We start from the raw sequence: 25806 nt of genomic DNA, 5'->3' as shown, positions 1-25806 counted from the left end.
TCATAGGACCTTAAAAATGGAGATTCCAAAAGGAAGGTTTGTTAAGACCCAATGTTTAAAAGGGCATTAAGATATCTTTATTACTTGAGTTACAGGCATGTAAACTTTGAAAAAAAAAAAAAAAACTTAAAGTGCTGTTTCTCCATTTTTGAATTGTCACCATTGGCACATAATGCAACAAAGATTGCTGAAGTCAACAGATTTTACCAATATAGCTTTCAATCTCTGTGTAAAAATAACATTATGATGCTGCCATCTTTCTAAAATCATTTTTACCCCCCTGCAACTTGACTCTGAATCTCAGATGAAAATTGTCATTTTTGACCTCCCTCTAAAAAATAATAGGCTACTCAGTAAATATTCATCCATGAAATTAAATATTTTGGATTTCATCACTATACATGTGTATCTGGAACTGAATCTCAAAGGGCATTAAAAATAAAGATGCCAAGATGCCAAAAGGAAATAAGATATCTTTAATACTTCTTGAGTTATAGGCATGCAAACTTTGTAGAAAAGCTTAAAGTGCTGTTTCCCCATTTTTGAATGGTCACCATTGGCACTTAATGCAACAAAGATTGCTGAAGTCAACAGATTTTATTAATATAACTACCAATGTCTGTGTAAAAATAACATTATGATGCTGCCATCTTTCTGAAGTCAGTTTTACCCCCCCTGCAACTTGACTCTGAATCTCAGGTGAAAATGACACAAAGCTTTAAAAATGTAGTATCCAAGACTGTAAGTATGCAGTACCATTTTTGTTTCTAAATCATCTGCGACTAGGCACGAAAAAACAGACTGATATGATTTTAGTCAGACTTTGAAATTGAACTTTTCAAGTGAATGTAAACAAAAACAGATTGTTTCAATCTCTGTAAACTTTGACCTGAAAGTCTGCAACAGGCTGATATGAGTTACCACATTATCTAGACAGCCTTGAGTGATTTGTCATGGCCTGAAAAAGTGCTTTTGTTGTCTTGTTTTGTGCGTATTTGAACGATTGAGGTTAACCATGGCATGTTCTTTTCTTAATAAAACACTGGAACGGTCTTATTAAATCTGTTAAATAGAGATGAAAGACTTGTTCCATAACTTCCACTTGCATTCAAAGTAAGTCATATCAAGCCGCTTGTCCCGTGAAATTTCAATACCAAACCGTATAAGTGAATGGTTTTCTTGCTTATCTCTATGGTGCAGTAAGATAAAACATGGAGGTTTTGACGGGCCGGGACTTGTTGTGGATTACAGCTTTAGTAGATGTGTTATGAGGCTGACAGTGGAGCTGCCGAAACTCTGCGAGAAGGAAAAGCACCCCAATGTTTCATGCTCACAATGTGCCCGCTCAGCACTTGAAAAAACACAAACACACATACATAGCTAGAGCTCAGTTACGTAAGGCTGTTGAGGATGGACAAAGGCTCTGCGGGAGACATTGTGTGCCGTCCCTTGCTTTTTCTCTGTCTTCCATCAGCACTTTTAAAATGAATGGTGCTCAGAGCGAAGCTAGTGGTTTTGATCTTTGAAGCTCAATATCACAAATCCAATAGTGTCTTCCACTGCTGCCAAAAAAAAAATCTGCTTTTATGGACACTTGCAAAAAAAAAATGACTGCAGTGCTATCAGATTTTTTTGATTGTAATATGTACTGAAGAAATTAATAATTAGCGTATTGGCAGTAGACACAAGTAGCCAACTTGTATTTGACATTCACCATCTTTGCAAATGAGGCAGGTGCTGGATTTAACAGGGCGCTGAGGTAGTTATGATCTAAGGTGAGTTGAAAGAGTGCTTGATTCACGTTCAGGCAGCAGTGTCGTTTGTTCATCACACACAGGCTGAGTCATCCTGTAAATACCGTTCATAACACTGCAGACACAGCAGTCGCTTCGTGTGTGGGTGAATCTCAAGACCAGCACGTCTGGCTTTTTTCTTTTTTCTCTAAAATAAAATAAACATATTCTTAGAACCATTTATTTAATTAATTATTTATTGAAATTATATTTATTGATTGACGTGAAGTATAATGCTGTTCAGATGTTGTATGGTTTTTTTTGGGATGCTTTTTAAAAAAAAAGTTACAAATGTTTTAGTAGTACAACATTCTTTATTTTATTTTATTTTTATTTTAGTTATGCTAATTTTAATTTAATTTTATTTCATTTGGTTTTATTTTAATTACTTTTTTATTGTTTTTTTGTTTCTTTGTTTTTTAAAAATTCATTTTTCTTTTGTTTTATTTATTTTATGATTGTTTTATTTTAATTTAATTTTTTAAATTTTATTGCTTTTTTTCATGATAATTTTATTATTTTAATTTAGTTTTTTAATTGTTTATTTTATATATGATTGTTTTATTTTTATTTAATTTGTGTTATTTATTTTATTCATTATATTATCTTTATTTTGTTTATTTTTTCATTGTATTGTTTTTTATTTATTTTAAAGTTTATTTTTTATTTTAATTTAGCTTCATTTAGTTTATTTAGGATTGTTTTATTTTAACTAAATTTAATTTGTAAAATTTATTTTATTTATGATTTTATTTTATTACTATTATTTTTTAAATTGTGTTTAGTTTCTTTGTTTTTCTATTTATGATTATTTTATTTTAATTCTGATTCATTTTATTTATGATTGTTTTATTTTATTGTGCTTTATTTTATTTACATATTTTATTTTAATTTTGTATTTTTTATTGTTGTTGTTTTATTTTATTGTAATTTTAATTTTAACTTTTTTGTTTTTATTTATTATATATATATTTAATTCAAGTTAATTAAAATTTAATTTATTTTTATTTTATTTTATGGTAAGAGGGGAGAAAGGGTACTTACTACTTGTCCTAAATACAGTTTCATATTATTTATGTAATATTTTATTTATATTTATGTATTTATTTATTTATTGTTATTATTATCCTTTTATTTGTAGACCCAAACATGTTTTTGACAGGGTTTGGGATATTAAAATGTTTAAGAAATAGATGAAACACTCATTCGGTTTTGACGATCCAAACTATATGAGGCCAAATCGAAGATGACTTGCCAGCGAGGCACTGAAGGCTGTGGTTGAATGTGTATTTGTGTGTGTGTAGGTTGCACATGTACATATTTCTTAACCACCTCGTTGCATTCCTCTAACACCCACCATTAAGATATTCTTCAAGCACTTGCTGGTCATGCACAACGTGATGTCTCCATCCCCGCAGAGATTACGGCCTACAGTCAAGCTGTGCCAAAGCAGAGGCTGTGAAACATGTCTCACTTCACCTCCATCACCGCTCAGCCTGCAAAATAACACACACGCTGTCTGTGTCTGTAAAGCCATTGCACTTTGGATTCAGTCACGCATCCATTTTGTTTGCTTCTCCATTTCTGTGTTTGGTTTGACATTTTTGCTTTTTGTTTGTCTGTTTGTGTGTTTGCCATCTCAGCTTTGTACCAATGGCTAGAGGCCGATCGTCAGGGCAGGGACCCAGAGGCCGTGGCAGCAGGTAAACCTCATCATTAACCTCCTCACCACTAAGCTTCCCTAAGTTTTATTTCCCATTCTTTGTTTCTTTGGCCCTGATTACACCTGGTATTACGATCCATCTCGAATGATTCGATTGCTGTTTACACCTGGTATTAGTATGTTACCCAAATGTCTACTTGTATACAGACTTTGAAGGGTCTCTAATTTTGTGAGTAAATAGATTGCCAACTGCATCAGAGCATGAATGCATCATGGATAAAAACATCAATAACTCACTATTTCTCTCAAATATTAAACCAATTACAAAATCTTAAAATTAATATCCACATTTCGTACTGTACATTTTAAAATTTAAATTCACTTGTACTATTAGCATAGGTATTATTTAAAGATTAGAATTGTAATATTATAAAATATTTCATATAATTTCATTGCAATATTGATTGATGAAATGTATAAATGGATATTATAGAATATTAATACCCGAAATGTTATTTTTAACAATTTTAATATTTTACCATTTTAAAATTATATAATGTAAATTATTGAATAAATTGTATTTTATTTTTTTAATCATATGAAGCAGCATAATTATAAAAAAACATCAATAACTCACTATTTCTCTCAAATATTAAACTAATCACAATTAAATCTCAAAATTAATATCCAATTTCCAAGTTTCAATATTATAAAATATTTAACATCATTATATTGTAATATTTACCAATTAAATGATACATAATAATTGAATATTACAGAAGTTTAATATTAAAATGTTATTTTAAAAAAATTATATAATGGTAAATTATTGAATAAATCATTTAGAATTAATATAAGAGTTCATATTTAAATTTAGGTTAAATATTAGAGAATTTTAATATTGAAATGTTTTTTTTTGTTTGTTTTTGTTTTTTGCAAATTTAAAAATTATACAATGGTAAATTGATTAAATATAATTTTATTTTTTAATCATTTAGAATTAATATTTTAAACAAGCTAATATTTGAATTTTAATAGTTAAATGTTGTTTTTTAAAACGTATTTCTTTTAAATTTTATAGTTATATAATGTTCATTTATAGAAAAAATATTTTTTATTTTTTAATCATTTAAATATAAATATAAAATAAAATATAATTGTAATATTGGTTGATTAAATGTGTAAAGAAATAAAGAAATTTATAATAATAAAAAGAATTTTAATATTTAAATGTTTATGAATATTTTTGAATTTTAAAATTATACAATGGTAAATAATTGAATAGATCATTTAGAATAAATTTGTTAGAAAAGAATTTGGTAACACTTTACAATAAGGTTCATTAGTTAGCATTAGTTAATCACATTCGTTTACATGAACTAATAATGAACTGCACTTATACGGCATTTATTAATCTTTGTTAATGATAATTTCAACATTTACTAATACATTATTAACATTAGTTAATGCAGTGTGAGCTAACATGAACAAACAATGAACAACTGTATTTCCGTTAACTAATGTTAATAAAGGTTAGTAAATACAGTAACAAATGTATTGCTCATGGTTAGTTCACATTAGTTAATACATTAACTAATGTTTAACTAATGAATCTTATTGTAAAGTGTTACCAAGAATTTGAATATTAAAATGTTATTTTGTACAATTTTAATATTTTTTTTATTTATTGTTTATAAATAATTTAGAATAAATATATAAAATAATAAATATAATTTTATTGTAATATTTCTTGATTAAATGTATAAATAAATTAAGAAATAATAAATATAGAATTTTAATATAAAAATGTTTTTTTATATTTTTTAATTTTAAAATGATATAATGGTAGGTTATTGCATAAATAATAGTATTTTATTTTTTATGTGAGTTAATATGTGAATTTTAATATTTAAATATAAAATTGTATTATTTATTTACAATTTTTAGATTTTAGAATTATATTATGCTGAATTATTTAATAAATAGTAGATTTTTTTTTATAATTTTGAATAAATATATTATGGGTTAATACTTGAACTTTATTTGTTTAGTTATAATAGAATTTTGATGTTATATTTAATATTATTTTAATATTTATCAGTCAAATGTGTTAATAGTTAAAAGCTGCATCTAACCATTTTCCTTGCTATCCCGTCTGCATCCAACTAGAGTAATATTTATACTTATATAATATATACAAATTTAATGTGGTAATGTGTTTTTGACTGTCACTTCACTTGATTGGACATATTAAAAACACATTAACGTGAATTGCAACCCATTATGCTTCTGTAACTTGATGTCTTTCCAAGAGAAATGGGCTGTTCGGTTAGGAAAAATGTCCGGGACTTTATTATATCCATCAAGGATTGATTAAACATTGCTATACATATTAAAATGAACCAAGACTGAATACCAAGCATAAACGGGGTCATTGTTGTCATTTAGCTTTCAGTCCTTACTACTTCCTCCCCATTTTCCTCTCGTTGTCTCTCGGTTTGCGATATGCATCATAGTTAAATGTGGGTCATTTGCCTCAGCTTGTTATTTTAACTCCGTTCCTGTTCTCTCGCAACACTGACTGTCTCTTATTCCCTCCCTGCCTTGTTTTTCTGCCGTTCTCCTGCTGTTCCTGCTATCGCTTCATGGGGTGTTCATATCGGTCTCTCTCTTTCTCACGTGTATGCCTGCAGCCTCAGACTCTGTTATAAAGGGCTTTGGTAGATTTCTCCTCCTCCCTGTCCTTTCCTGTTAGTTAATACCCAGGGCTGTCGCACACACTCTCTCCTGCCAAATCACCGCTAGTTCACCCCACAGCACAGACTCACGCCGTAAATTATCTTCATACATGACAAAACATGAGATAGGTTCTTAATTAGAATTAGATTCGAAGTGCCTGAGTGCTGTTTTCATCTCATCAAGATACTTGTAACATTAGTATCATCAGTTAGTTGTCTTGTTTATCTTTTCATGCTTAGCTGCGTGCTCTATCTTGTTTGCTTTCGATTTAAATCTCTTCTTTTTACCTCTCATCAGATCCAAATCCTGCATGACACACTGTCTGCTCCTGTAATCTGCGCCGTTCATGGCGCTTTTCCAATCTATGTTCCCGCTTGTGTTTTGCTGTCAAAGCTACGCTGTTTTCATCTAACACCGCGGGCTGCATGTATCGGCCTGTTTGAGACACACTAACCTCATCTGAGCCAGAAAAGCAACTGTGTTTCATGAAACTGTTGCGCACATAATGGTGAAAGCGACACAGTGCCTCCCTGTTGTTTTTAGACCATCATTGTGTGATTTTCATGATTTGAACTTTCATATTTTCCCTAAACAAATGCAGTTATTGATGCGTTTAAAATTTTTTGTATACTTTATAGTGCTGTCAAATCGATTAATTGCGATTTAATCATGATTAAACGCATCGAAATAAACTACTCGTGCAATATTACACTCGTAGACGTGAGATATGGCTGTATATTGGCACTGCTCTTATTCGGCCATAGGTAATCACAGTGTGCCGATATACAGCCGTATCTCACATCTACGAGTGTGATCTTGCGTTTATACAACAGTTTGATGACATGAGTGTGTAAATGCATAAGAAACAACAGCGGAGTGTTTTTAAAAACCCTCTTTTGTGCAGAACTGCTTCCTTTTGCCGCTGATTAAAATCTGAGTTTGACAGTTGAACGGCTGAGCCCAAGCCTCCGTTACTAATTCAAAAACGTCATTCTGGAATAATAACGAACGAACGTTGAGTTGCTTCATTGTAAGCTTATTGTATTACTGTATTAAAAGCTCACTGTAATATGTAGTTTTATGAGAGAGAGATGGTCTGACCAGTGTTGTTTTTGACAACCATCTTAGATTTAGTCTTAGTCTTAGTCTTTTGGACTAAAATGCTTCTTAGTTTTAGTCAAATTTTAGTCACTTCTATATGTGATAGTTTTAGTCCAATTTTAGTCGACGAAAAAGTCAAAAAGGTTTTAGTCTAGTTTTAGTCGACGAAAAGTCAAAAAGGTTTTAGTCTAGTTTTAGTCAAAAAAAGGGGAAAAAGTAGTCTTTTAACAAATTAATGTAGGTCAGTAAGTATTTTGCTGTTGGGTAGTGTCACTTATAAGTTCTGAAAATAGCATATCTATAGTTCAACACAATGTGAGCTTCCGGATCGACTATTTTCACCAATAATTACAATAATGAAGGAATGTTTTAGAACATAAAAGACAAAAAAGGTTGGAATGCTAAAACGGCTTGCCATACTAGTATAGCAAAGAGTATTTAATGCTAACACGGCTTGCCATAGCGTCAGATACTTAAGTTTTAATTGGCATGCACAATAAGCGGAAATGTCATGCATTTTAAACGTCTGACGGACCACCCACTAACATTTTCGTCTATTCTCGTCTCGTCAACGAAAACTCACACACGTCTCGTCATGTTTTAGTCATCAACGAGCCATTTTTATCTCGTCATCGTCTCGTTATCGTCATGAAAAAAAGTGGCGTCAACGAAATGATTTCGTCATCATCATCGTTGACGAAAACAACACTGGGTCTGACCGATCTTGATTGCCTGCATCTGATACAGCATTCATTCTTCATATTCACAATACAGCATTAGTTTGAATCTTCACTGAGGAAAGCGTTATCTTTATCGTAACATTAATATCCTTTCATCTGTTAAGGGTGATTTCTGAAGACAGCGCTGCTCAGTTCATTTGTTAGCTGTTGTTGAAACTACAAAAGCTTTCGCTTCTAACGCGTTTATTTTTCAGTATAAAAGTCTTTACTGCTGACTTGTAAAACAGTCTCTGTTGCCATCTAATGGCGGAACAATGTAACTAAAATCACAATCACGAACAAACATACCAAATATATAATGTATAATAAACTATAACAACAACAGCCATCATAAAAGCTGCTAGGCAATGTAGTCAAATGTATAAAGACAGCACTTTGATATACAGCGTTGAATTTACGTAAACGTGATGAGATTTTGCCAAAACTATTTGCTCTGGAACAAACAATAATTTAATGAAACCAAAGACTGTTCGTTAGATTTAACCAAAACTAATTATATCTCATGTTTGACCACTACAGAGGCGTCAGAGCCAGCGGTAAATTCCAGAAGATCTGGCCAAGGTCAGGCGCTCTCGGGCAGTTAAACATGAGATATAATTAGTTTTGGTTAAATCTAACTGATTTATAAGTGCTGAACAGCCGTTCACGCCCTGGAGTGCACACGTCCAAAAATGTAGAATCAAATTTTCAAATAGATGTTATCTTTATTAACAAACTGCATATTAGAACTATAAACAAGTACATTCATACCTGGAATCATTTTAAATCTACATTCCGTGACACAAAAAGGGTAATATTTATAAAATTGTACTAGGTTTGGGCATCGGCCATGACACTTGCTGTAAGAAGTACCGCATACGGAGTGATACAATTACAAGCTGTGAAATGGCTGTTGGAGTTCTGATATTGCTCTAATATTGCACTCGAGAACCAGAAAGAGCTGTTGTAGAAAGGTATAGACACACACATAAATATAGACAGTACACACACTTGTATTATGTGAACAAACTTTTATTTTCGATATGAATAATCGCGATTAATTGATTTGAAAGTACTACTATTTCGTAAAAATCAGGATATTCGAAATTCTCGTCTAAAATTTTTGGCTTGTTAAAAAATACAACCTCACGTTGTGCCTCTGAAATTTTTGTCCATCATAAAAATGTAATCGAGTAAAAATTTGATCAAGCCAAATTTTCTGTTTTTCGCATCCAAAGCAAGCATTTTGACAAGTGTTTTGACAATTCAGAGCCGTACAAGTAAACTCCAAAATCCAGAATGAAAACCTGGCAACGCTAAGATATGACAAGTTCGTCCACTTTATCTCGCAGCACAAAGCACAGAATATAAATAGAATATAAAAGCAGAAATATCATATTTTTTTTATTTGGTATTGCCCTTTCAAAAGCTACAGAAGATTATTTACATGTTTCCCAGATAACAAAATAAGTTAAATTTATCCTGATTGTCAAATTTCAAAAGTTTTCACCCTCTGACTCTTAATGCATTGTTTCTTCTTCTGAAACATCAGTGAGCATTTGAACCTTCTGTAATAGTTGCATGTGAGTCCCTCAGTTGTCCTCCATGTGAAAAGATGAATCTCAAAACCATACAGTCATTGTTGGAAAACACAAAAATGCTGAAAAACTAAGAATTTGTTGGACAGTTTAACTGTTCAGGGCAAACAAGTGACTCATGACCAACTATCACTAAACAAAAAAGCACAGCTATGGATAATACAGGTAACAACACGGTATAAGAATCAAGTGTATGTAAATTTTTGAACAGGGTCATTTTTATAAATTCAACTATTATTTTCTCTAGTGGACTATCCGTAAACATCCTTTATGTGAAATATTTTATTCAGGTCAGAACTAAATAAAAAATAACATGCATTTTGTTCGATCCCTCTTATTTTGGTCAAATAATTAACATTTTGCAGATTCTGCAAGGTGTATGTAAACTTTTGACTTCAGCTGTATATTAGTGTTAAGATTAGAGGGTGAAGAAGTCCTACTCAGACCAACACTATCCTCTTAGAGACAGGTGTTGTATGTAGGTCACATTTACCACATAGGTAAATACAAGTGGATTACTCTTGGCCAACATACCTGAGAGAGCTGTAGTAATCATGTTGAGGCAGTGTTTGTTTCAACAAGTGATTAAGCTATGAAAGGAAGGTATGAAAGTGTGTGTATAAAGAGTAATATCCTGGATTTTTTTACTGTAACTGTTGAAATACACATTTAAGTAAACATCTTAATAAGGTTCAACTAGACTAATGAACAGATGTAAAGTATGTAATCCTCTAACTTGTTCACATGGATGACTCCATACTGTACCATCCTCTTAAAGGGCCTTGCAGTTTAGTAGCAAAACCATGAAACTTTTATTAGTTTAATGCATTGCGAGACACAACAAACCACTTCTTATTTACGACCATGTATAAGAATTTAGACATGCTCATAACATAGATGCTTTAGCATTTAAAGCTTATGAATTTTTTAAAAGATGCTTCCAGGCCTTTACTCTCCTTAATACTCATTCCTTTCTGCAGGAGAAAACTTTGATCAGAGCCCCCTCAAACGGACCTTCAAGTCCAAAGTGCTTGCCCACTACCCAGAGAACATCGAGTGCAACCCATTTGACCAGGATGCTGTTAACATGGTAAGTGACTTCAGTACTTGACACTTTTAAACTGTTTGATTTACGGTTTTGATTTATTACCTCTTTTTTTCATTGTTTCATGTCATTCTTTTGTTTTGTATTATTCTATCCGTTTTGAGATTTTGTTTCATTCTTTTGTTTTGTGGTTTTGTTATTTACGTTCTTTTGTTTTGTGCCGTTTTGTTAAATTTTTATTTTGTTTTGTATCATTCTGGTTTTGTTTTATTTGTTTTGGGTTTTGTTTATTTATCTCATTTTGTATCAGCTTTTGTGTTTTTATTTTTGTTTTGTGGTGTTTAATTTTCGTTTAGTTTTTTTGTCATTCTATTGTTTTGTTTTATTTGTTTTGTGTTATGTTTATTCATTTATTTCATTTTATCCTTGTTTTGTGCTTTTGTTTTTCTTGTCTTTTTTGTTTTGTTTTGTTTTTTGGTTGTTTTATTTAGTTTTGTTGTGTTTTGTTTATTTTCATTTTGCTTTGTATCACTCTATTGTTTTATTTGTTTTAGGTTTTGTTTATTCATATTTCAGATTTTATCATTCTTGTTTTGTGCTTTGTTTTTTATGTCTTTGTTTTTGGTGGTTTTGTTTGTTTTTTGTTTTGTGGCTTTGTTCCGTCATTCCATCTGTTCTGTGTCATTTTTGTTCCTACTATGTTTTTTTTTGTTTAATTTTTGGTTAAATTTGTTTTCTTTTTTGTTTTGTTTCATTTGTTTTGTTTCTTTCCTTTATTATTTTGTTCTTGGTTTTTTTTTTTTTAGTTTGGGTTTCTTTTTTTCTTGTATTTTATCATTCTTGTTTTGTACTTTGTTTTTGTCTGTTTTTTATTTTCTCTTGTTTTTTGGTTGTTTTGTTTCTTTTTTGTATTGTGTTATTCTTTTGTTTTATCGTATTTGTTTTGGGTTTGTTTATTTGTTTGTTTCATATTTTACCATGTTTTGTGCTTTTTTGTTTGTTTGTTTTTTCTTTTTTCATGCATTTGTTTTATGGTTTTGTTTATTTTCATTTTGTTTTGTTTCATTCTATTGCTTTGTTTTATTTTGTGTCTTTTTTGTTGTAGTTTTGTAGTTTCATTTTGTTTTATATCATTCTATTGTTTTGTTTTATTTGTTTTGGGTTTTGTTCATTTCATAGTTTATCATTCTTGTTTTCTGCTTAATTTTTTGTCTTTTTTGTTTTGTTTAGTTTGAAGTGTCTTTGTGGCACATGTGCCTTTCAGTGCATGCTGAGGCTTGATGACTAGGCTGATTTTTTTTTATAACAAATCTGTCATATCCAACACATCTAAACTTGTTTGTTTTCAGTTTGCAAATAAAGGTTCCCACACACAGTCTCACTATTTCTCACATTAGTCATATGAGAGATCTGTATCTGCATTGATTTGGACTGTCAAAACTTGTACACAGACTCTCACTCACTCTGTGGTTGCATGCAGTGATCACTCGAAAGGGCTTGCATTACCGTCCCAGAGCATGCAGAGGTAACGAAAACCTCTGACCTAACGTTCCCGTGCTGCAAGGTCGTTTTTTCCATTAGCAAACGTAAACGGAAGCTTGGCGGTAGTGACACCAGCATCAATTATTCAACCCAGGCTCTCTGCTTACGTCGGCATGGAAACAGCTCATTGTGCGTGTTCTCGCTCCGTAAAGGAACACCTGAAGTGTTCAGCGCTGCCAGTCGTGATGCCATCACGTCATTTGAGAGGGAAATAAACGTAATGACGTTCCCGTTGAGTCATTTTTCAAGGCCAGTCTCCTTCAAGGCAGAGGTTTGCACATAAAAATATCCACACACATAAAAGAGCTTGAAAGACCGCTTGCAATCACAGAACTTAATTTTAATTTTGTTTTGTATCATTCTATTCTATTGTTTTGTTTTATTTGTGTTGGGTTAATTAATTTAGTTAATTCATCTAATTTTTATAATGTTTTGTGTTTTTGTTGTGTCTTTTTGTTGTTGTTTTGTTTTTTTGTGGTTTTGTTTTGAATCATTCTATTTTTATTTCATGTTTTATTCTTGTTTTGTGCTTTTTGTCATTGTCGTTTTGTTTTTTTGGTCATTTTATTTCTTTTTTTTTTATTCTCTTTTTTTGGTGTTTCATTTTTGTTTATTCATTTATTTCATATTTTATCATTCTTGTTTTGTGCTTTGTTTTTCTTGTGTCTTTTTTTTTGTGGTTTTGTTTTGTTTCATTCTTTTTTGTTTTGTGGTGTTTTGTTTGTTTTCATTTTGTTTTATATCATTCTATTGTTTTTGTTTTTGGGTTTTGTTTATTCATATTCATTTTTTATCATTCTTTTGTGCTTTTGTTTTTTGTATATCTTTTTTGGTTGTTTTGTAGTTTTGTTTCATGTCATTCCATCTGTTTTGAGGCTTTTTTGTTATGGTTTTTTGCTTATTTTGTTTCTTTTTTGTTTTGTGATTTTTGTTTTGTTTCTTTCCTCCTTTATTCTTTTTTTTTTTTTTAATTTTCATTTTGGTTTTGTTTTATTTATTTTGGGTTTCATTTATACATTTTATTTTGTATTTTATCATTCTTGTTTTGTGCTTTTGTTTTTGTGTTTTGTCTTTTTTGAGTCAGTTTTCAAGGCCAGTCTCTTATTCGCAGAGGTTCGCACATAAAAATATCCACACATACACACACATAAAAAGTTCTTGAAAGACGGCTTGCAATCACAGAACTCCATTTCAGTTCTCAGTCCTCCAAGGCCTGGCTAAAATTCCCCCAGTGATTACTTTCATTTTTCAATTCCACCCTTGGCTAATCTTCTTTTCACTCCTGCATTCTTTTGTTCTCTGTCCTTTCTCTCCTTCTTGCCCATTTCAGACAGCACTTAAATGACACTTAATTTGATAACAAATTAAGTTACAATATTCACACTGCATGTGTGAGCAACACGGTGCTGCATAAATAGGGAAGCAGAAGTGTACCTGTAAAAGAGTCAAATTTTTTTTGCCTTGCATAGTGGGAAAATGAGCTGAAAATGTACTATAAATTGATTTATCAACACAATATTTTCTCTCTTACTCTTCAGCTCTGCATGCCCAAAGGTCTGTCATTCCGAACACAGCGTGACAGTCGCACCCCACAGTTCCACTCTTTCCTCATCACGAGAGAAGACGGATCTCGCACTTATGGTTTCGTCCACACCTTCTACGAAGAGGTTACCAGCCCTCAGATCTGCTCTGCCATGCAGACGCTCCACCAGATGCACCAAGCGGAGCATAATACCTCTGCCCACAGCTGCCCTTCATCATCGTCCTCTTCCTCATCATCCTCATCCTCCTCTAGTATGGACTCTTTAGCCAGCAGCCTGGATGAAGTTGAGTCTCCCTCCTCGACTTCTTCCTCACAAGCGGGCCGCAGGAGCTGTGGCTGTTCGAGCGAAGGCTACGACTCTGTTCGCGACACTCTGTATGTGTCCAAAGCTATCTGTCTAATCACGCCTATGCCCTTCATGCACGCCTGTAGACGCTTTCTGTCCCAGGTGCACCGTGCTGTCATCTCCCATCAGCCACCCCCGCTTCCTCTGGAAAGCTACATCTACAACATCCTCTATGAAGTACCTTTGCCACCGCCCGGACGCTCTTTAAAGTTCCACGGAGTGTACGAACCTGTCCTGTGCCAGAGGCCTGGTGTTGGGGAGCTGCCGCTGGCTGATTTCCCACTGAGTGAGGCCTTCCAGTTGTTGGGAGTGGAGAATCTGGTGCAGATTTTTACATGTGTCCTACTAGAGATGCAGATCCTTCTCTACTCACAAGGTAAGAAAGCTAAAATTTTAACTTAGAAAATGTGGTTTTTGTTTCATTTTTGCATTTTGTTTGATATTGGTTGTTTGAGCCTGTCTGTTCCAGATTTTTCCACTTTTGCTTGCTTTCGTTTGTTTTTGTTCATACCCCTTTGATCTTGCTTTTTGTTTCCTTCCCTTTAGTTTTTCCTGGTTTTCTTTGCTTTTGTTTGTTCCGCTTGTTTGCTTTTGTTCAGTTTTGCTTGGCTTTGTTTGCTTTTCGTTTGGCTTCGCTTTCATTTGTTTTTGGCCTTGTTTGATTTCACTTTGTTTGGTTTCACATGGTTTCATTTGTTTTTTTGTTTTGTTCCAATTTGATTGGTTGTGCATGTCTGACTTTGCTTTTATTATCATTTATTTGTTTTGTGTGGTTTCTCTTTACTTAGTTTTATCTCTTGTTTGGTTCTTAGTATTGTTTGCTTTCATTTGACTTGGTTTTGTTTGGTTGTGCCTGATTTTGTTTGCTTTCGTTTTATTTGGTTTAGTTTGTTTAGCCCATTTTATTTGGTTTCATTCAGTTTTGCTTGGTCTTGTTTGATTTTGTTTGGCTTTGCTTTCATTTGTTTTGATCTTTTTTGTTTGCTTTCATCTGTTTGGTTTTGATAGCTTTTGTTTGTTTCTTGTTTTGTTTGCTTTCGTTCTTTTTGGTTTTGCCTGGTTAAATTTGCTTTCATTATTTTTTTTATTTATGCTTTTGTTTTGTTTCATTTTTGCATTTTGTTTGATATTGGTTGTTTGAGCCTGTTTGTTCGGATTTTTTTTCTTGCTTTTGTTTGTTTTTGTTCATACCCCTTTGATCTTGCTTTTCGTTTCCTTCCCTGGAAACAAAAGTTTCTCCTGGTTTTGTTTGCTTTTGTTTGTCCTGCTTGTTTTGTGTGGTTTTGTTCGGTTTTGCTTGGCTTTTTTTGCTTTCGTTTGGCTTCGCTTTCGCGTTGGCAGTGTTTCCAAACAATATATAGATTATTGTACTGTCAATTTCTAATGATTAAATGTCTTAATGCCACAATAATTTTGTGGTTTAATTAATGAAATTCAATTGTAAATGTATTAACCAATTGACAAGATCTACTTTTATATCAAGCTCACAATCTGTTTTTGTTTGAATTTGCACCCTGATGACTCAAGTCTTGACTGTATGCAGATCCGTTTATCTCTTATTTAAGCATTTAAATTTGAGTTCTGATGCTGGCAAATGCATCTTTGCCGGGCCTTTGATGTAGAGACTGAGTGAATGTGGAGGAGCCTAATGAATATTACATTACCCTGCTGCAGCACATATGCTTTTCAGCAAACACAAGCTGATACACATGCTAATGAATTCCTCTGACTGTTCTCCTTATAAACAAATGATGAGATTTTTATGAGAAACATCTATTAATTATCACATTGCCCTTTTTTTGAAAGTCCATCATACAGTGATGAGTTACCTTTCATCTAATTTAACTTCAAATTGAACCATCATCAAGATCAAGTGCCAAATGCACATAGAAAAAAATGACTTTGATGGTTCAATACAACAGATTTGCTAGCCAATTTTAGGAATTTTAACATAATTTATGGTTACTATCTTCACTGATGTGTTAGGTATCAACTAGATGATTAGCAACTAGATAATTAACTTTTATGTTGACCAAAAAAACATAAAATAGTTCACTTGCTACTGGCAAAAACAAACTTTGACACATTTTTTAATTACTACTTTGTATTGTATAATGATTCCATATGATAATTTATTTAGTCATTTAAAGTTATGTTGACTTTTGCTTGTGTTATGTATGTCTAGATTATCAGAGGCTCATGGCGGTCGCGGAGGGGATCACAACGTTGCTGTTCCCGTTCCAGTGGCAGCATGTGTATGTGCCCATCCTTCCCGCTTCTCTTCTGCACTTCCTGGACGCCCCTGTGCCGTATCTCATGGGCCTGCAGTCCAAAGAGGGCACAGACCGCTCCAAACTAGAGCTGCCTCAAGAGGTAACCTGCACAAACCTGCACATTCACACACTTTATCTCACCACAGCCACTTAGAAATCCAGTGGGCTGTTTTTTAAGAGGCTGGAGCCGGATTGGCTCATGTCGATGGATGATCTGCATATTAGAACGCCCTCAATGTCTTTAAAAAGCACCAGAGGCCTTTACTGAAAATAGCCTAACCAGTATGTAAGGCAGTCCTTGTTTCCCTCTTACTTCTTGGAGAGATACAGGTATACAGTGCTTCCCTGTTCGACGTGTATCATTTGCTTCAGAGCTTTCGTTTCTTTGTGTCGTGCTGTATCAGAATTCTTAGCAGAGGTTAATTATTCATGGTTTGTCTGTCGGGATGCTGCAAGGCTTCCCCACATCCTCATCCCTAAATCCCATTTTCCGTAACCTCCACATTCAGATTCCCTGCTATGCATTCTCTTTGAAGTCAGTCTGACCCAGAAAAAAAAGTCTAATGACAACGAGAGCGAGAGCGAAGGGGAACAAGAGAGGAGATGGCTCATTTTGAAAAAACAGCTTGGGTTTCCTTTTTACTGTTCATTTTTGCAGTTCCGTTTATACAAAGTATTGTTTAAAATTGTAGGGTCTGTAAGATTCTAAAATACTTTTGAAAAAGTCTATAAAATGATTTTTGATGAAGTCCAAGAGCTTTCTGACCCTGCATAGACAGCAACGCAGCTGACATGTTCAAGACCTAGAAAGGTTGTAAGGACATCAATGTTTTTGTTTTCTTTGCACTCCAAAAGTATTCTCATAGCTTCATAAAGCTATGGTTGAACCACTGCTGACAAATGGACTATTTTAACAATGTCCTTACTACCTTTCTGGGCCTTGAATGTGTCGGTTGCATTGCTGTCTATGCAGGGTCAGAAAGCTCTCGGATTTCATCCAAAATATCTTAATTTGTGTTCTAAAGATGAACTAAGGTCTTAAAAGTTGACATGAGGGTGAGTAATTAATGATCTAATTTAAATTTGTGGGTTTAGTATTCCTTTAAAATGCACAGTAATATAATAAATGCAATAAAATTCTGTGATTGTTTCCATTTTGTCTTCACTTTTTCACTTTTTTTCCGCTCACCTTGTTACAGGGCATTTTAGGATTGCCTTTTCTGTAGTCATCTCTTGAGGCTAGATTCTGCTAAAATGCTGTTCTCCTCAAAAGCGTTTACTTGTCCTTGTTTCAAAACCACTTGAGGTTTTCCGATATGTCCTTGTGTAACAGCACTCTGAAGAAAGCTCACAGTGGGATTTAGTTAAATTATCATGCTTTAGCTCCTGTCTATTGCCCATTTGAGAACAGAATTATTCTGATCAGAAATCAATCTACATGTGCACACATTCACATTAAGGCATCTGGAAATACCTTTTTTAAATAGGAAAAAAATAGTGTTTTTATTTAGCCAGGTCAAACATATGCTTACCGGCCTCAATGCTTCTTTCCGACAGGCTGTCAGCGTTGTAGCCTGACAGAACGGACAGTTCTGCTTGACTGATTTATTTTTACAGCAACAAGGTCACTCTCTCACTCACTCACTCACTTACTTGAGGGCATTTTGACTGCATGAGCTGCATTGCATGTGACTGAACATCAGTGTGTCACACAGTAAGATTTCTAATGATCCACTGGATTGATTTAACCTAATTCCAGATGTTGGCTTTGGTTATTAGGTCAGTATAGCTGTTGATTTGCTATTGCAGCTTTGGGTCAATGTGTGTGTGCGTGTTTGAGTACTGTAATTTCCCAGCAAGCATTTGTGCTTTGTTTGGCACATCACAATGTTAGTTTGTAATATAATCTTCATGTTAAAGGATAATTTTACTTCCAGAATACATATTTCCTAATAATTTACTCACCCCCATGTTATCCAAGATGTTCATGTCTTTCTTTCTTCAGTCAAAAAGAAATTAAGGTTTTTGAGGAAAACAGTTCAGGATTTTTCTCCATATAGTGGACTTTAATGGGGATCAGCAGGTTTAAGGTCCAAATTGTAGTTTTAGTGCAGCTTTAAAGGGCTCTACGCGATTCCAGTCGAGGAAAAGGGCTCTTATCAAAACAAGCAAAACAATAGGCGATTTTCTAAAAAAAAAAAAAAAAATTAAATGTATATATATTTTTAACAAAAAATGCTCATCTTGCACTAGCTCGACACTCATTACATTGTCATGTTGGAAAGATCACACATGATGTAGACGTACCAACCCAGTTAGTTTAGTTTGCTTTCATTTGTTTTGTTCATATTCGTTTGGTTTCGTTTTCATCCTTTTTGTTTGTTTAGTTTTTATTTCTTTATTCTTTTTTATTAAATGATAAAATAAGTACAAAATATGTTTGCTTATATTTTCATTTTGTTTGGTTTCCATTGGCTTTGTTTGTTTTTGTTTGCATCCTTTTTTTATTTGTTTTTATTTCTATATTTGGTTTTATTCTATTTACTATTGCTAAATGAATAATAAATACAAAATGCTTCCTTTTTTTATTGTTTCCATTGTTTGGTTTTGCCTGGCTTAGTATCTATTGTTTGTTTTTTGTTTAGTTTTTTCATATTGGTTTGGTTTTGCTTGGGTTTGTTTGCTTCTTGTTTGGTTAAATCTTAGACTGTTTGTTTTGTTTTTCTTATATTTCTATTCTGTTTTGTTTATTTTATTACTAAATAATAGTAAAATATGTTTGCTTCAATTTTCATGTGTTTGTTTTGTTTGGTTTCATTCGCCTTTGCTTGGCTTTTTTGGCTTTCGTTTGATTTCACTTAAAAAAAATTGTCTTTTTGTTTATTTTTGTTTGGCTTTGTTTTGTTGTGCCTGGTTTCATTTGCTTTCATTTGTTTTGTTTACATTTGTTTTCGCTTGGGTTTGCTTTCATTTGCGTTTGGTTTGGTTTCATTGTCATTCGTTTTTTTTTTGGTTTGTTTTTAATAATTTACTCAGCCCCATGCCATCCAATATCTTCATGTCTGTCTGTCTTCAGTTAGAAATTGAATTTTTAATTGTAATTCTTTTGAGGAAAACATTTCGGGATTTTTCTCCATATAGTGGACTTCAATGGGGATCAGCGGTTTGAAGGTCCAAATTGTAGTCTTAGTGCAGCTTCAAAGGGCTCTACACGATCCCAGTTGAGGAATAAGGGTCTTATCTAGTGAAACCATCAGCCATTTTCTAAAAAGATGAGCATTTGTGGTTAAAAAGTATACAAGTTTTAAGAAAATGGCCAATCGTTTTGCTAGATAAGTCCCTTATTCCTCAGCTGGGCTCATTTAGAGCCCTTTGTAGCCGCATTGAAACTGCAGTTTGGACCTTCAACCTATTGGCTCCCATTGAAGTCCACTATATGGAGAAAAATCCTGAAATGTTTTCCTCAAAAACCTTAATTTCTTTGCAACTAAAGACAGAAAGACATGAACATATTGATATGGGGTGATATTCCTTTAATATAGTGATTAAAGGAGGCTATTTTTGATTAAATGTTTAACCAAGATCCAAATTTTCTGCCTTTAAAACCAAAACATACCATGCCACTCATTTTTTGTGCACTCATTTTACTTCAAAACATTTATCTGTTTGTCATTGACCCATATATGTACTCACACAAGCACAGATTTCCTTTGTCACCGCATTCTTGTTTATTGCTGCATTATACTATAAATTGAAGTGTAATTTAACAAAAATCAACCCGGTGACATATTTAAACAAAAGCGCTGCACAGCAAAACTTGAACCCCTACCTTTGCAGATTTAAATGTGTGTCTTGAAGCGTAAATGTTAATTTGCATGGCTCTTTTTCTCTCCTCAGGCGAACCTGTGCTTTGTTGACATCGACAACCACTGCATTGAGCTGCCTGAAGACTTCCCTCAGTTCCCCAACAAGACCGAATTCATTCAGGAACTCACTGAGGTATTGCTAAGTTTTGGTCTGCCTCCGGAGGGGGGCAAAACCTCCCCTGAACCATCTGTCAGCACGCAGACCTTCACGCTGGAGAAGGAGCTGAAGAGCACATCTCTGAGTGAGTTAGTGGATGACAGGAGGAACGGCAACCTCGGAGGAGAGGCGCTGGACGTGCTGGAACTTCTTCAAGGAAACCCGACTCTAGAGCGGCTGCAGGCTCTGGCCAAAAGGACTGGGGTGAAAGTTGCTCGCCTGGAGGCTTTGGCTTCAGGGCAGAAGGCCGTAGGCGAGGAGAGCGTGGGAGGTAGGTCTCCTGCAGAGGAAGAGGAGCTGAGGAACGCTAAACTGAACGTGCAGCTGAGGGAGGTGTTCGCTGCTCGCTTTGCAACAATGTTTGCGGATTATGAATCGTTTGTGATTCAGAACTCGCCGGATTTGGAGTCCTGGCTGACAAACAGAGAGCAAATGCACAACTTTGACAAGGTGACAGATGTGTTACACACTTATAGACACTTGAAAAATTTCTTATAATTTACTCAACCCTATGTCATCCAACAAGTTCATGTCTGTCTTTCTTCATTGAAAGGAAATTAAAGTTTTTGAGGAAAAAATTCCAGGATTTTTCTCCATATAGTGGACTTCAATGAGGATCAGTGGATTGCTGGTCCAAATTGCAGTTTAAATACAGCGTCAAAGGGTTTTACATGAACCCAGACAAGGAATAAGGGTCTTATCTAGCGAAATGATTGGAAAGTTTATATACTTTTTAACCACAAATGCTCATCTTGCACCAGCTTGATATCACACATTATGCTGTCCTGTTGAAAAGCACAAAGCGAACGTGCAAAGAAAGTCAAACACCCTTTAAAACAACGATATTGGATTTTGAAGTTGGAAGAGAACATGATATTGAGTTTTTAGCCCTACATTACCTATTTGAACCAAAGTACACAGATGGAGAACTAACCAACTGTGACCTTTCCAGCACGACTATGTAATGCATGTCAAGCTAGTGGCAGATGAGCACTTGTGGTTAAAAAGTATATAAACTTAAACATTTTTTTAGAAATGACCAATCATTTCGCTAGATAAGATCCTTTGAAACTGCAATTTAACCCATTGATTCCTATTGAAGTCCACTATATGGAGAAAAATCCTGCAACATTTGCCTCAAAAACCTTAATTTCTTATTAGGAATGAACTAATCCTTTAATACTATATGTTTTTAGTCTAGTTTTGCCACTTTTGCTGGTCTTGTACCAAAGTTTTCATCAAAAAATTTCAGAAGGTACATCTATTTATGTTCTTTTGATTTGATTTCTCTTCAGGCCTCGTTCCTTTCCGATCAGCCAGAACCGTACTTGCCCTTCCTGTCCCATTTCATCGAAACGCAAATGTTTGCCACCTTCATCGACAACAAGATCATGTCTCAGTGGGAGGAGAAAGAACCCCTCTTACGAGTGTTTGATGGACGCATTGAGAAGGCCCGTCTCTACAATGTTCGTGCACCCAGCTTGCGCTCATCTGTTTACCAAAAATGCACTTTCCTCAAAGAGTCGGGTAAGAAACATTGAGATTTATTTTTCATAATATATATTAAGCCAAATGTATTTATTGTTTTAATACAGTTTAATGTGTTTAAGTAAACTGTTTAAGCCGTTTAAAGTATGATTTTTAACTTTCAAAACGTTGCTCAACATGTCGTTCTCTCAATGGTTTGAGACTAACCAATAGCTCTTTTTCGAAACAATATCCAGATGGGCAGATCAAAAAGTGAAAAAAACAAAAGTTTTTTTACTTAGCCCAGAAATGACACTTTTCACCTTTAAAGCAACATGACATCAAAATTGTCCCTATTTACACTGTCAGTCAAAAGTTTTTGAACAATAAAATTTTTTATATAAGAAGACTTCTGCTCACCAAACCAAAGTTTATTTGATCCAACGTACAGCAAAAACAGTAAAATTTTGAAATATTTTTACTATTTAAAATGACTGTTTTCTATTTGAAGATATTTTAAAATGTAATTTATTCCTGTGATTTCAAAGCTGAATTTTTATCATTACTCCAGTCGCATGATCCTTCAGAAACCATTCTAATATTCTGATTTGCTACCCAAAAAACATTTATTAATATCATTGTTGAAAACAGCTGAGTAGATTTTTTTTTTTTCAGGTTTCTTTGATGTATAAAAAAAGAAATATAAATCTTTTGTAACATTGTAAATGTCTTTCTCATCAACTTTTGATCAATTTAAAGCATCCTTGCTAAATAAAAGCAGTACTTTCTATAATTACATATTTTGGTAAGTAAAAAGAAGTGCAAATGCCATTTCATGTTGATTCAATTTTGAGATCTTTGAAATTAGTTTACTGTTGGGTGGTTTATATTGTGTTTGGTGTTTTTCTTGTCTCTATAAACAGATTCGGAAATTATTGTGTTTTGCTGCATTGCTAATTTTATGCCTTACTGAGTTTTGTGCAATCACATCCACAGCAGAGCACCTTTCATCATTCGTTTTTCTGAACCAATGGTTATTCCCCCATCACTGCTCTGTCACTACAAATTGTATATTTCAATTTTAATGAACCCTGTAAGAAAAAAAATCACTGCTGCTTATTTGCCGAGATGATTATAGAGAGTGACAGTTCAAGAGGGCGGCTGAGGGGCCGAGGAGACGGAGGGAGGGGGAAAGAAAGCAGAAGTGGTTAAAAAATGAGGAGAGGAGCACAGAGTGAAAGAACTGAAGAGTGTGTCCTCAAATGAGTCATATGAATGGAGCGCTTTTGAAAGGCTGCCAAATGCTGAAAAGAAAAGAACGGGCGCCTGGCGCTGTATTGTGCCATCTTGGGAAGCCTGTGTGTATGTGTGCTGAATATTGTTGAGTGTGCATCTGCACGCTAAGCCCTCAGTACCATTGTTAGGCCAATAACCTCTTGTCACGCTGTAGGTCACTACTGGAAGATGGATACTGCTGTTCTGGGTTAAAAAATGTGCTTCTAAAATAGCACACTGCCCACAGATGCCGTATAAGACATGCACGTTATTGAAAACAAAATGCATTATGGAAGTAACATTGATTGTTTTATGCTAGGCAGTAAACAAGTCTCAAGCTGTCACGACACAATGCATGACCCCTCTCCCTCGATCTGTGTTTCTCCTCTCCAGCCCAGGCCATAGAGCAACGGCTGAGAAAGATCGACCACACAGCTATCCATCCTCATTTGCTAGATATGAAGATTGGCCAAGGAAAATACCAGCAGGGCTTCTTCCCCAAACTACAGGCTGATGTGCTCGCCACAGGGCCTACCAACAACAAGTGAGTCCTCTTTATGGCACATGACACTAATATGAGAGATTGACAATTTAGTGTGGAGCATGTAACACTTCAGTGTCAATAATAATTTAAAAGCTCTGTTTTTAACTACAACAGATGCTGCAGTCCATCTGTTTTTAGTTGCACTTCTATATTCAAGCATTAAAAATAATTTATTATTGTCTATTTATTTACAGCTGAAGTCAGAAGTTTACATACACCTTGCAGAATCTGCAAATTATTTTACCAAAATAACAGGGATGATACAAAATGCATGTTTTATATTTAGTACTGACCTGAATAAGATATTTCACATAAAAGTCCACAAGAGAAAAGAATAGTTGAATTTATAAAAATTTCTCTGTTCAGAAGTTTACGTACATTTGATTATGAATACTGTGTTGTTACCTGAATGATCCACAGCTGTTTTTTGTTTAGGGATAGTTGTTCATTTGTCCCTTGTCCCACAAATTCTTTGGTTTTTCAGCATTTTCAACAATGACTGTATGATTTTGAGATCCATCTTTTCACACTGAGGACAATGGAGGGACACATATGGGACTATTACTGAAGGTACAAACACTCACTGATGCTTCAGAAGGAAACATGCGATGCATTAAGAGCCAGAGGAAAAAACATTTTAAATTTAAAGATCAGGGTAAATTTGACCTTTTTTTTCTGAATTTTGTCTTCTGGGGAACATGTAAGTATCTTCTGTAGCTTCTGAAGGGCAGTACTAAATAAAAAAATATGATATTTAGGCAAAATAAGAAAAATGCACACATTTTCATTCTGTCAAATTTACCCTGATCTTTAAATTCAAGAAGTTTTTTCCCTCTGGCTCTTAATGCATCGGGGTTTTTTTTCTTCTCAAGCATTAGTAAGCGTTTCAACCTTCTGTAATAGTTTCATATGAGTGCCTCAGTTGTCTTCAGTGTGTAAAGATGGATCTCAAAATTATACAGGCATTGTTTGAAAGGGTTCAAATACACAAAAAGGTTAAAAAACCAAAGAATTGTGGGACCTGAATGACTTTTCTGAAGAAGAGCAGGCAGTTTAACTGTTTAGGACAAAAAAGGGGCTCACAAACAACTATCATTAAAACCAAAACCAAAAAAACTCAGTATTAAGAATCAAGTGTATGTAAACTTTTGAACGGGGTCATTTTTATAAATTCAACTTGTTTTCTCTTATGGACTATATGTAAACATCTTTTGAGGGAAATATCTTATTCAGGTTAGTACTAAATAAAAAATAACATGTATCATGTATCATCCCTCTTATGCAAATTCTGCAAGGTGTATGTAAACTTTTGACTTCCACTGTATTTATCTGTCTTTAATGTTTTTTTCACGTCACAAAGTAAATGTAAAGTGAACTCATTAAAGCTTGTATCAGTGTGTGGGATAGTCTAAAAAGCAACCTTTTGATCAGGTGGTCCAATCGCACATGCTCGACTCAGCGCAGAGTGGACCGACACAGACAACACAACGACCATCTTGTGCTGGATAATGACCTCAAAGAGGTGAGACTCAAACTTTTCTTCTTCTTCAGTCTCTCTTTCTCTTTTTCTTTTCATCTTCTGTGTGCAGCCATTGATTAGCACAGACGTTTTATGTAATTCCTTCCATCTTGAGTGTTTTTACTTAATCCATCTCTTTTATACTGGTGCTTTCATATGGCCTCATTTGTCAGATGGTAGATAAAGCTGATTGTTGGCAGATTCACAAAGTAAATAAAAGGTAGCTCATCCAAAAATTATAATTCTGTCTTCTTTCCCTCATGTTTCAAACCCGTAAGACTTTCTTTCTTTCATTTAACACAAAGGAAGAACTTCTGAAAACCATGCAATTACGATAAAAGCTGTGAAAAACACCACTCTCTAAAATTTGCTGGGTTAAAAACAAAAAATTGGGTCATTTTGACCCAGTGGTTAAGTTAAATGTTTAACACGGCCTTCTAGGTAGTTTTATTTTACTCAACTGTTTTTAAAAAAATGTCTGTATTTCTTGCTTAAAATAAACCCAAATTAAATTGGAAATAAAGATTTATTAATGTTCAATACATTAACATTTAATAATAAGTTGAATAAATTAACATGTTTAAATAGTTTATTAAGAAATGTTCACCTTTTAATT

The 25806-nt window shown here is 33.9% G+C and overlaps 1 protein-coding gene across 6 annotated transcripts in view; it reads left to right on the top strand.

The window, feature by feature from the left end:
- LOC141333346 (DENN domain-containing protein 5B) overlaps positions 1-25806 on the top strand; it is a 53908-nt gene that overhangs the window by 14661 nt on the left and 13441 nt on the right. For 4 of the 6 annotated variants that reach the window (XM_073838327.1, XM_073838326.1, XM_073838330.1 and 1 more), the window contains exons 2-9: positions 3437-3496; positions 10594-10703; positions 13739-14465; positions 16275-16462; positions 20260-20835; positions 21681-21912; positions 23521-23671; positions 25103-25193. In XM_073838327.1, coding sequence (XP_073694428.1) covers positions 3437-3496; positions 10594-10703; positions 13739-14465; positions 16275-16462; positions 20260-20835; positions 21681-21912; positions 23521-23671; positions 25103-25193 — 2135 coding nt within the window. The remainder of the gene's footprint in view (positions 1-3436; positions 3497-10593; positions 10704-13738; positions 14466-16274; positions 16463-20259; positions 20836-21680; positions 21913-23520; positions 23672-25102; positions 25194-25806) is intronic. The other 2 variants (XM_073838328.1, XM_073838331.1) reach the window with 1 other exon arrangement.

The sequence above is a fragment of the Garra rufa genome, chromosome 4, assembly GCF_049309525.1.
Source record: "Garra rufa chromosome 4, GarRuf1.0, whole genome shotgun sequence".
Classification (NCBI taxonomy): Eukaryota; Metazoa; Chordata; class Actinopteri; order Cypriniformes; family Cyprinidae; genus Garra; species Garra rufa.
Note: the sequence above shows the minus strand (reverse complement) of the source record. Positions and strands in the feature narration are given on the sequence as shown.